The following is a 12617-nucleotide window of genomic DNA, read 5'->3' on the forward strand; positions in this document are numbered from 1 at the left end:
GAATTCAGGAACTTCAGCAGTTCTTTAGGTTGTAATATAGGCTAATCCTGTCAATGGAAGCAGAAGAACCCTGCCTGGCGTTCTGCTGACATCCAAATGAATTTGGTCATCTGCCCTGAAACTGGTGGGAATCAGTAACGTAGCAGGATCCCAAAACAAGGTTTGATGATAAATTGGCACCTCAAGGGAACAATTGCTCAGAGCGACTGCTCAGTATCAGCCATTTCCAGGACTTTGGGCTATTGCTTGGATTCTACAACCCCCATATTTATCTGTCCCCTGGAAGCCGTAACCCTTGTTATGAGCCCTCATGCTTGATTTAGGGCAAAGAACTTGAAGAAAATTAATGAACAGTATTTATACTGTTCCATCAATAGCACATTTCCAGGTTTTCTAAACTGCAAAGTATTAGGGGTATATTATAGTTTTCTTTTAAGGTAATAAAAGATCTGCTGTGATCTTATCTAGTGTGTGCATAGAGCCCATGAGGAAAACTTTCTTTGCATCATAGTTAATAAAGAATTCACATATTTAATATTAAAGATGGGGATTCTAATTCCTTTATAGATTATTAAATTATTTACAAAGAAATAACAGCATCTATAATCTTTGTACTTTTTTTCATAGACCGTTCTGGTACAATCCCTAAGAGAAACACAAGTTTCTATGGAAACTGCAATAAGAAGATCCAACTGCTTTCTTGCTACATCCACTAGTTCTCATTAGACCTAATTTCTTTTTGCAAAAATATTGATTAAATGGGAGATTGGAAGTTATTACCAGAGCCTAATTACAATCTCCATATTGGCAAAGGGAAAATAGATGACGATATATGGGTTTGTTATCAGCTTTTATCAATTTCAATTGAGTATCCAAAGTTGTGGAATCCAGTCCTATCAATCTACCGCATATTCATCATCCATGAATCATTTACTCTGTGATCGATTATGTGTAATTGTTCACTCACAGCAATTTAGTGAGAGCCAATAAGGAGTCTTAAACAACAGCAACTTCATTTGCTAATGTCTAATTAATGCAATAAACATCCTGCTAACAAATGAACACATTCCTTGTGATATTTACTACTAATTTCTTCAGGGGCATCTGGGAGATATGAAACATCTGGGCTCGATTCCTCTGAAGTGCACCACAGATAGATCATTTAATTCCTCCTAGGATTCTCAGACTCGTAAGTGATCGTTTATTACAATAAAGCCTCTTACTATAGAGTCTCCCTCTCCTGATTACAAATAGTAATAACAGAAAAAGAATCTCCTTAGCATACCTTCCATTGCTCATTAGTCCTCCATCTCCTCTTTGAAATGTAACTGTAAAAAAAAGACACACACACACACACAAGTAGTCAATATTAATTACTATTAATAACAACTACATATCGGCCTTTAGTTTAGAGCTGAGCCCTCTGGGAACTTTAACAAAATATAATTAACATAATTGTACAGAGAGTAAAAAGAAATGATTTGGCTCAGGGCAAAGCCAACTTTAATAAGGCATTTAAATTTCTTCAGGCCAATTGTATGGTTCAGTCAAAGGGGCGATCTGTATTTGGATGTTGAAGGTAATCAATGTTAAAATTGGCATATATAGTGGCATTAAAAAATTGACAACTAGTAACAAAGAATTATGAAATCATGTCTTTTAATATATGGGTGTCTTATTAGAAGAAATACACAAAATGCAAATAATACAAATTGAAACAAGATCATTCAAATAGGTAATGTCATCCTTCCAGTGATACAGGTGACAGATTCTGACAGCATATTCCTCATCATCACAGGTTCTTTTAGGGGCACTGATAAGCACTGAATTGAACAGCTATAGTTACAACAGACATGAACTGTATTTAATAGAGAACAGCATACTCAGTGCTTTGTTTCATTCTCCAATTCTCACTAAAATAAAATTTTCAAATAATTGATACTGAATATATTCCAATTGTACGTAATGATTACAAAACTAGAGTTCTTTATAAAACTGTTGAACTTGTTACCAACACCAACAAGCATCCAGTAGAACCACAGCTGGAGCAGCCACTCCCTGCAGTCACTAGATTCCATTCAACAGCTAACATCATGAAAGTGGGTTTCAAGGATTAGCCAAAGAATATAAATATCAGTTCTGGTCCATCATCACTTGTTCGAAAACTTTTCAGTCAAATATATTTTTGAAATTCAAAATATATCAAATCTGAGAAAGGTATTAAGTTGCATTCTACAGAGAGGGTCTGGGTAGCAAATTATAGTCAATATTACTTAATATTTTTGCAGGGAAATGTGAATATACATGATTAGTGGGATAAAGACTACAAATAATTTCATATTACTTTGGATCAAATGACTTAACTGGAAAATCAGGCAAAAAAACTGGTATTTAGAAATTTATGGACAACAAAATTGAAATTATGCCCCAAATTAGTATGGACCAGCTAAACCAAACACTGGGAATGAAGGGAAAAAGTACTATTTCAGATGTGAGAACCCAACATATCCTATTTTTGGAAGATATTGATTTATTTTGTACTTAGTGAGTAAAGATAAAAGTAAATGAAAATTTATTAATTGATTCATATTTTTAATAAACTGAGAACCTATTGTTACTTAAAGTATACACATAGTATATACTTTTGAATTTGAAGAATCTCTCCATAATTAATCAGTTCCTCAAATTTCCACTATCAAATGTGATCACTCTATAAGTTTATAAATTTCCAAAAACAGTTCCCAAGTACTTTGCCTAAGTTAGTCTAATGACATCTGTCTCATGAGGTCCTGAGGTGATAGGACCATATTCCAAGGGTCCATCAGAACCCTCCTGGGCACTAGTGCCTGAGGCAGTGCTTTCAGGGGCACCTGCTGGCACCTGAAGTATACCGCCCTATTAATTTTTGAGGTAACGTCTCAAGAGCATTATAAAACAAACCTCGCATAACCTTTGTATCTGCCCAGGATGCGCTATGGAGATAACCCTCCTTAGAAAAAAATCAAGCAATACTGATTGCTACTCTGCTTTCTGATGGCTCACATAAGTGCTGGGAGTCAGGAATCTGCAGTGTGCCCGCCACACATTGGGCCCTTGAGTAACTGCATTTAACAACAAAGAAAGAATTAATCTGAAACAATTAATGAAAAAACTGAGCATGCAGGTATTAAATAAAGGCCCGATTAGGGAAATAAAACCCAACAAAATGTGAAAACAGTACAGCTAATTAGTTTTCCATCTGATGTGACTTTCTAGCTCTATGGTTTCTAATGGACTATCAAGTGATTGTTTTACTGTCATTGTTTTAATGACAAGTGAACGTCATTGTGCATATGCAAATAAGCAGGCACTGGTGGACTGCACCTTAACATGTGATGTTAGGAGATGGGGGGAGAAGCTAAGTATTTCTCCCTAACTTAGATGCTCTTTTTTCCCCACCCAAAGTCTCTGTGAGTGGCAGAGCAATAAATGACGTTAGAGAAAAGGGGACAACTGAAGAGGCACAAAAATTGAGTTGCGCTTAACTTGTATATACTAATCATCATAACACGTATCTCTGCATACCAACTACACAAAGCAAAAATACACTGTACGTGGTATAAATACATGACTAACTCAGAATGACCTTTAGACAGCATTTAGGATACACGAGAATCTTCCTTTCTGTATATTTCTATGACAAAAAAGAAAAGACTCTTATCCGAATAAAATTGCTAAGTTGTCTTAAAGCAAGGAAAGAAAGAAGGCACCTTTGCAATGTTCCTTTCATACCTTTCATGCTCCAAAACTTGTAGATTTGTTCTATTTTGTCTATCAAATGAAAAGTAACTGAATTCTATCAGACCGTGAGATTAAACGCAGACTAGAAATAAGGAGGAACAACTAGAACTCCTAAAATGGAAATCATTTGGTGTTTGATCAACATTTTTTCCATGTACATGTAAAGAGAAAGAAACATAAAAGTAAATGCTGCAGCCAACTGAAAGCTGTTTTGAGGTCGCTACCATTTCAAAGAGATGTGGAACCACCTTGAAGCTGAAAATAAAAGGGGTGAGGAGAGTGTAGGTGATGGAACACTCTCATCCTAGTCATGATTTTGATACAGTGCAGTAATTTTGTGCTTATCAGTCATAAATTTGAAATAAGTGTGAATCTTTATCAGGAGTTTCTGCTAGCACCTAAAATTAAGAACTTGCAGGGGGCCATGTATTAGGAGTTTTCAGCTGAAACTAACTAAATAACACTAAGGTTTCTAAAAAGTTCTATGGACACCACAATCTTAAATGTTTTAGAATTGCATTAAATATTTTGAATTTATTGCAATACTTATAAAGGATATATGGCAAAGAGACTTTGCAAGTTTATATCATACACAAAGTACCTGTACTATCATCTGACAGGACTAATCCCAATCTCGTGCCTGCTAGAAGTGAAGGGGGAGGGAAATGTGACTGTGTAGTAAATTGACATTTTGAGGTAAGGAAGCTTTGAGAGCGCCTATCTCCTGTAGGCCACATTTTCCTGCTCCAAATGGAAACTTTAATGTTGCCAGCCAAGCCTCATTCCCGTTCCTGATAAGCTATTTCTCAAATATGAATGTAGATTAATCCTCTCTTAATAAGCATTAACTCTGCCCAGATAATCAGAGTATAAAAATTCCATCCAATCTTTCAGGGTCCTTGGATAGTTTTGTCAAATAATTTATATTTCAGCAACAGTTCTGAAAGCTATGCTTGAACTGTTTAACGTTTCATAATTTGCTCACTCATTAAATTGTTGACACTTGTTGAGTTTCATAAAATCTGTTATCTTCAGAAGTAATAGTCATAAAATAAAGTCGCCTCTTTAAAAGTAAAAATATTTTTACTTTCATTAAAAGTATAATGCTTTAAAATTGTGATTAGAAAAGTGAACAACGTAAATTCGAAGAGTCTTGTAACCCTCAAATGGATTATAATATTGATATATAAAACATATGAATGTATGTTTCATATATTATATATATAATTATACAGAGACCTCATGAAAGCCATAAATTTTATTCAAATTTATGTTGTTCATTTTTCTATTTACAAACACTGTTTTATTTACATATGATCAAACATTAACTCTAGATTCAAAAATCACCTAATGTTTTCTGTATTTTATGCCCAAATTTCTTCACAATTTTATTTCACCCTATCACAGCTTAGGTGGTAAATTATTCTAGCAGTCAAGAATGCCACCTGCAGTGTCAGGAAGACTGTTAGTGCTCAGTGGAGATTAAGATAAATAACACTGCATGTTGCTGTGGAAAAATCTAAAATGATTTCATGTAGAATATGAGATCTGAGGACGCCTTTTTAAATTTAGATGTTCTTCTCTGTGCCACTTGCAAACCTGTGGTGTGTGTTTGTTTCTGAAGAATTTAAATAAAGGGTAAAGGGGAAAAACATGAATAGAAACTTAGTGTGTCACACTGCCCTGGGGAAATCTCTAATTTCTACTAAGTAAAGAAGCAAAACATGGTCAGCCAAATCCTCCTCTCAGGTCATTTAAAGGTATAAGTGTGCATTTGATTCTTGATAGTTGTTTTTACAATAAAGTGCTAATCTACTAGTGTTCTATGATAAATGGGTTAAATCTGACATATAAGAAAATATCAATACTGAGTGGTAGGTTTTCTTTCCTTCCCTTCTACATATTCAAATACAATTTTTCACATGATAGAGATTCAAAGAAAAGCCACAATGACAGTCAATGGGTAAGTTTTTGCCTAGAAAGGGTGAGTGGAAAACACTCTGCGAGGGTAAGAATTTCCAACCGGAAAAGTATTTATATGTCTTCCCATTAGTTAAAATCTTCCCTGTTCTATCTCTGATGGTTGAGACTCGGAATGGAGCAAGAAAAGGGGAGTGCTGAAGTCAAATTTTACTTGCTGCACATTTCTACTTAGATCAGTCAAGCTTCGTTAAAATACGTGTTTCTTAATATAAGTAACACATCAGATATTTAAGTATAATCCAACATCACACTTGGGGCTTGAAATAAATGAAGTATATTATAAATTAATTCAAATAATTACCCAAAATGTTTTTTATTTGGAAAAAAATTATTTTGTTATTATGAATCAACAATAGTTGTGAGATTGTATAGACATTACTGCGTGTAGTGGAAAAGTAGAAATGTTAGGCTTTTCATCTGGCAAGCAAAATCTCATTTTCTTCTTGTAAAATTTATGATTCCCAGAGAAACTTTTATGAAAACCAAAATATAAACAGAACCAATACAAACAGAGTTTATTCAATATAATTTTTGTAACACGCTTCAGAGAAAAAGAGCCCTGTGTGAAATCTCTGTGCTCTTAAAATGGATCATTAGCTCAGGCATGGACTATCAGAAATTTAAACTCATGAAAAATATATACTCTATTAATCATTCCTATTTAAAATCCCCATATTCTCCACACTGTGTTAGGACAAGAATATGAAAATGTTAACAGGTGGAGGAAAGGATATTTCTGGAGGGAAATGTGTAGAAAATATCATCAAGTCAGATAGGCAATGCTAGGTACCTGTGGTTTCAATTTTCATTTGCTTCTCAACTACAAGAAAGGAACAGCAGTTGCTGGAAGGCAAATTACTAGTTGAAGGTGAATCCATTCTGAGAGCCAGCCATCTATCAATTAAGTATAAAGGTTTTGAAAGGCTGCTCTCTGGCTTGGCCTTACTCCAAAATCTTTGAAGGGCATACACCTTCTGAGTTAGCAGTTCTTCTACAAGCAGACGGATATCAATCACTATAAGAAATGATAATGGGAAATGGGCTATTCTTGTCAAGCTCAAAGACCAGCAGACATTTTCCAATTAAATACATAGGTTTTGCAAAAAAAAAAAAAAAAAAAATCATCCAAAAATCTGTTGCTAAAAAAAAAGGAAAAAGAAGGAAATATGTCTGTCTGATCTAATTTTACTAATTACAAACCTACTAATTATTAGAGCTGTGTTATTTATTAGGAGCGAGTGAATTAAGTACGAAGAGTAAAACTGCAACACTGCAAATGTGGATATCTTAGAACTTTGTCCCAAAGTGGTTGGTATAGTCAATATTTTATTACTTTCACTAAAGCCAAGCCAAGGGATGAACACAACATAGTCCTTGAATTAAATCTGTTCCTCCTTATGTTTTATAAGACTTATATGAATATGTCATAGAGATAAAATGTAACATGATGAGTGATTAAACAAATGGGTTGATAGAACCTTCGAGGAATGAAGGCAGAGGACTGCACTGCAAATCAAGAAGGAACATTAGAGCATCAGCAAGGTTCAAGACTGACGCTCAGCAGTCGCCGCTGGCATCCCTTTCTGGGAAGAATTCTCACTGCTGGAGTGACACAGCACTCCGATGGCAGGACAGAAGGAAGAATGCTCAGAGTCACTAACCATCAGAGAGATGCAAATTACAACCACAATGAGGTATCACTTCACACCTGTCAGAAAGGCTCCATCAACAAACGACATGTGCTGGGAGGGTGTGGAGAAAGGGGAACCTAGTGCACTGCTGGTGGGAATGCAGACTGGGGCAGCCACTATGGAAAACAGTATGGAGGTTCCTCAAAAGATTAAAAATGGAGCTGCCTTTTGACCCAGTGATCCCACTTCTAGGAATATATCCTAAGAATCCTGAAACACTAATGAGAAAGGATATATGCGCCCCTATGTTCATAGCAGCACAGTTTACAATAGCTAAGATCTGGAAACAGCCCAAGTGCCCATCAGTAGCTGAGTGGATAAAAAAGGTGCGGGACATTCACACCATGGAATACTACGCAGCTGTAAAGAGGAAGGGTCTTGTACCCTTTGGGGCAGCATGAAGGACCTGGAGAGGATTATGCTAAGCAAAATAAGCCAGTCAGAGAAAGACAAACATCACATGATCTCACTTACATGTGGAATCTAAAGAATTTACTAAACTGATGAACAGAACAGATTCAATAACATGGAAGCATGGATCAGACTGAGGGATCTCAGAGGGATGGAGGAGGGTGGGTGGGTGGGTGGAGGGCGAGAGAGTAACCAAAGAATTTATATGCATCTATGCACAACCCAAGGACATGGACAATGGTGGGGAGAAGAACTGGGGAGGGGGTGGGATGGGGTAGAATGGGTTATTGGGGAGAAAAAAGGACATCTGTAATATTTTGAACAAAAATTAAAAAAATTAAAATAAAAAAAATTAAAATATAAAAAAGAATGGGTCAGCAACCAATAACAATAAGAATGACAGGATGACAGTGGATCACAAAGCGTGGAAACCTCAATCCAATGGATACACTGAAATACATTCTCTAATCCTGGAAATTTATTCTAGGCAGTAATGAACAGACTTTATTTTCATAAGGTACGGACATGAGCCATAACGTTATAATCAAATGATGATGTTTAAATGCTGTCAAATAACAAACCTGACAATTAGTGCTATTTTTTCCATTTTGCGCTATTTAGACATTCTCCGCAGTTTAGAAGCCTCCACAAGCTACAGCAGCTTGTAAGCTTATCAAGCACTGAAACCTCTGTCAAAATCAGTTGTGAAGATGTTTATGCTTCTTACCCAGGTTATAGAAGATTGAATGAAGTGTCTCAAAAAATTCTAGAGTTTGTAGGACAATGTGAAGTTAAAATTGTTTGCTTGCAAACTCTAGAAAGTATAAAGTACTGTAAGAATTTATTTTTTGGATTGTTGTTAGAAAAAATGTTTAAAATGAATTGCAATTAAAATTGCTATTGAATAAGCTTAGTACTGAGTTCATTGCTGTAATCACTGACTTGATAACTCTCTCTCTCTCTCTCTCACAAGTATTTTAAAGGCCACAACGTTGACCTCTTTGGATTCTAAAATAAAACATCTTTTGCAGACAGGTAGAAAATCTAGGGCCATGTTTTTCTTCTGCTGCTTCTCTCCTTTCTCTTTTTTCTTCCTTCTAAAATGCTGACTGGTCACCTTGAAATAGACATCTGTTTAAGTGACTAGGAAATCCTCAATTCATGTACCATCAATCTTATTAATTCTGGTGAGACTTTTTGCTTGTTTTTATTTTCCATCTGGCTCATTTCCTACTGTAATCTGCATCTTAAAATACCTGATGATATATTTCAAATTTCCCCCTTTTTCCTGAGCATTTTACTAATGCTCTTGCCTATATATGCCTCTCAAACAGTGGATTCATAGATGCACAGCTTCTGTGTTTTGAAGAACTTGTTGAGAAAAACGGTTAAGCATTTATCAGTGCGCACTCTTGTTATGCTTCATTGGAAATTCAAGCAAAAAGATTGCCTTATGGTCATAATGTGATATGCTGAAGAGCAATGCATTAAAGCATGTCGTTTATAATTGCATTTTAGAGAACAGATGTTTAAAACAAGCCAAAAAGATGCATTCATTCACTCTCCTGGTATTCCATTCCACTCCACTCCTTCTCTGTCATTTCAACACATTCCTAAAGATAAGAGGTTTTCTTAGCTGGAAATAGTCTCTTACCAGCATAATTACTGAGCCCCTTTCTCTTCTTTCTTCGCCAATACAACCAGATGCTGAAACCCATCAGAATTACCCAGCAGGCACCACCAATACCAGCTATAAAGGCTGGTTGTTTCACCACATCAGTGATTTGCTCAGTTATGCTGTTGTTGTTTTCAGTAATGACAACTTCATTACGTCCACCTATGGAAGAAACAATAGTTTTAGTAAACATTAATACAAAAATAAACACATCAATGCACGTGGTGCTCCAAAGGCATAGAAAATTAGAAAATTCCTTTGAAAGCAAGTAATATTGGTTGCATCCTGAACCTGTCACAAATATTGATAAGCATATAAGCTACAGAAGAAGAATAAAATTATGAGTTTAAAATGTGACTAAGAACATTGCTCTCTTATGTCTGACTTGCTATTATGAATAGATTCAGAACTGCTTCTTGATTTACCTTCTTATAAATGTGTACGGAAACAATTTTTAGGGGTTGACATAACAGCAACTTTTCTTCAGTTAGGTAAAGCGTGTTTTAATGTAGCGTCATTAAAATAAAAAAATGCAGCTGTAACATTCAGCACAGGGTATTTGCAAATTGTCTTTCCTCTACAGCACTGCCTAAAATCAAATGTTCATAACTCAAAATTATGTAGCTTAATACTATCCTTAATATTGTACCAAGGAATTTATTTTGATCAAACCGTTTAATTTTCAGGAATGTATTAAAACTAATGCATAAAACAATGACAATTATGCAAACACTCTTTCACACATATTATTATCTATAATTAAAATGTCATAAAAAGATAAAACTTGTATATTATCTTAAAGTGTTTGAAACTAATGTGAAAATCCACTTGTAAGTTGAACTCAAAGGACAATTTTAAATTTAATTTTAAGGACTACATAATTAAAATGTACATTTAAACCTAGACTAAGATTATTCTAGAAGTAGTCATGTTTTTGATAATTTAGACCTCTTATAAATATTTTAAAAAATCTTAATCCACGTTTTTAAATAGGCCTAAAACTCATGAAATCATAATATCACAGAAGAGCAAAGATGTAGGTGTTTATTTAACAGATTAAGAAATTTAGACAGAGAATTAAGTGATTTCTTTTCTTTTTTTGGTAAGGTTTTATTTTAATAGCTTTATTGATACATGATACACAATAGACTGACATCTACAGAGTAATAATGTAATAGCTTTGACATACGCACACAGGCCTAAAACCATTACTACCATCAAGAGATGATTATATCCTTTGATCCCCAAAGTTTCCTCCTGCCCGTTTAATATCCCTCCCTTCAGCCCCTCCATGCTCACTCCCAGGCAAACAATGATCTGTCACTCTAGATTATCTTTATTTCCTAGATTTTTATGTAGATGGAGTTATACAGTGTGTATTCTGTTTTGTCTGAATAATTTCATTCAGAATAATTATTTTGAGATTCATCTATGTTGCTGTGTGTAGTTCATCTCCTTTTATTACTGAGAGGTATAGCACCTGTGATATATAAATACCACAACTTGGAAGCAAATGTTTCACATAAAGACTTGTACATGAACATTCATAATAGCTCTGTTTGTGGTTGCGGAGCCCGATTCTAATGTCAATATTATACATCATTAGTGGCTAATTAAAGACTATTTAAAAATAAATTATAATCCAAATACAAATGGCAAATTTCAGCATATCTCACTGAAGGACTGTGTAAATGTTGTTGTTTTAGTTATCATGACACTGAACTATATTAGAAAGAGTGTGGACTTTGAGGTTCCACATTCGAATACCGTCTCTGCCCCTTACTAGCTAAATAAGCAGTAAAGCTTATGCAGGGCACTTAAATTTCTTGAGTGCCAGATTTTGTTAGTGGGCAACAGTGCAGTCTATTTGGGAGGGTTGCTTGAGATGATGCAGGTAAAGAGGTTAATAGGAACACAGTATTTTGTGACTCAAAATTATGGCTCATTTAAGGTTAAGGGTTATTTTAAGAGCCACTCAGTTAGCTACAGGGATGTAAGTTGTAAATTGTGTAGACATGGGAGTCCTGCAAACCACAGGTGATGGTTTACTGCAGTTTCTCTTTTCTTCCAGGGGAGAAAATTAGCCTGCATATCCCAGACCGCCTTATAGTTGAGTGCAACAAAGTGACTGAGTACTGGCCAATGGTACATGGGACACAAGTGATGCATATGACCTCTAGACTTGATCCCTATGCTGTGAGGACACTTGGAGGGCACTTGGTAAAGCCACTGACTGGAAAGACTAAAGTTTCCTGAATAACTGTATAGAGTAGAAACCCCATCTTCCATTGTGCTAACCCATTTTAGACTGGTCTTTTGTTAAGCCAATCAGCATGCAAGCTTCTTTGTTATAGCTGCTAACATTTCTTATACTTATATTTCATTTCTGAAATGTCTTTTGAGTTTAATTTCAAATTTAAAATCCAGATTCATTTATGTAGTAAACCTTCCCAATCTATCTGCCTTTAATTATTATACACATAAACATAGTCAAAAAAGTATTTAAAATGAGCTCATATTTACAATATGAGACATAGAAATATCTGGTGATTTTTTTTAGCTACTACTAATTACTAAAAAGAAAACAAATACCTCATAGAACAAAGAGAAAATAAAATTTCTCTTCCATTTTTTGTAAAAGATCTGTAAGATCTTTTTTATCATATTTGATATAGTGCAATATTTATGTTACCCTGAGTGCATGACTATCTCTTATGCTGCTGATATTTTTGAAACAGTGTTGTCAGTTGGACTAATCAGAGCATAGACAAGGTTGTTGTGTGTGACCTGTAATGCTCCATTGTTCTTGCAGACAAAAAATATAATGAAATATAATGTCTTCCTCCCATTGCAGAGTAATGAAGAACAAAACTAATTTGTTTCACTAAAAATTAATTAGACACATCAGATTCAATCGTACCTATTACTATGAAAGTTTGCAGCTGTTCCATATATTATCCACTATGTAAGGTAAGCGTGAAATGGCCAAGTGTCTCAAGAAATAATAGCTATGTTAGTAAGGGAAATTACTAAGCGTTTTAAGTCCATGTCAGTTTGTTACATGGCTTACTGTCTGA

General features: G+C 35.0%; 1 protein-coding gene across 12 annotated transcripts in view; it reads right to left on the minus strand.

The window, feature by feature from the left end:
• ROBO2 (roundabout guidance receptor 2) overlaps positions 1 to 12617 on the minus strand; it is a 556155-nt gene that overhangs the window by 49189 nt on the left and 494349 nt on the right. For all 12 annotated transcript variants that reach the window (XM_081138222.1, XM_081138229.1, XM_081138230.1 and 9 more), the window contains 2 exons: positions 9520 to 9702; positions 1286 to 1328 (listed from right to left, as the gene is read on the minus strand). In XM_081138222.1, coding sequence (XP_080994348.1) covers positions 1286 to 1328; positions 9520 to 9702 — 226 coding nt within the window. The remainder of the gene's footprint in view (positions 1 to 1285; positions 1329 to 9519; positions 9703 to 12617) is intronic.

The sequence above is a fragment of the Miniopterus schreibersii genome (genome assembly GCF_964146895.1).
Source record: "Miniopterus schreibersii genome assembly, chromosome: 5".
NCBI lineage: Eukaryota > Metazoa > Chordata > Mammalia > Chiroptera > Miniopteridae > Miniopterus > Miniopterus schreibersii.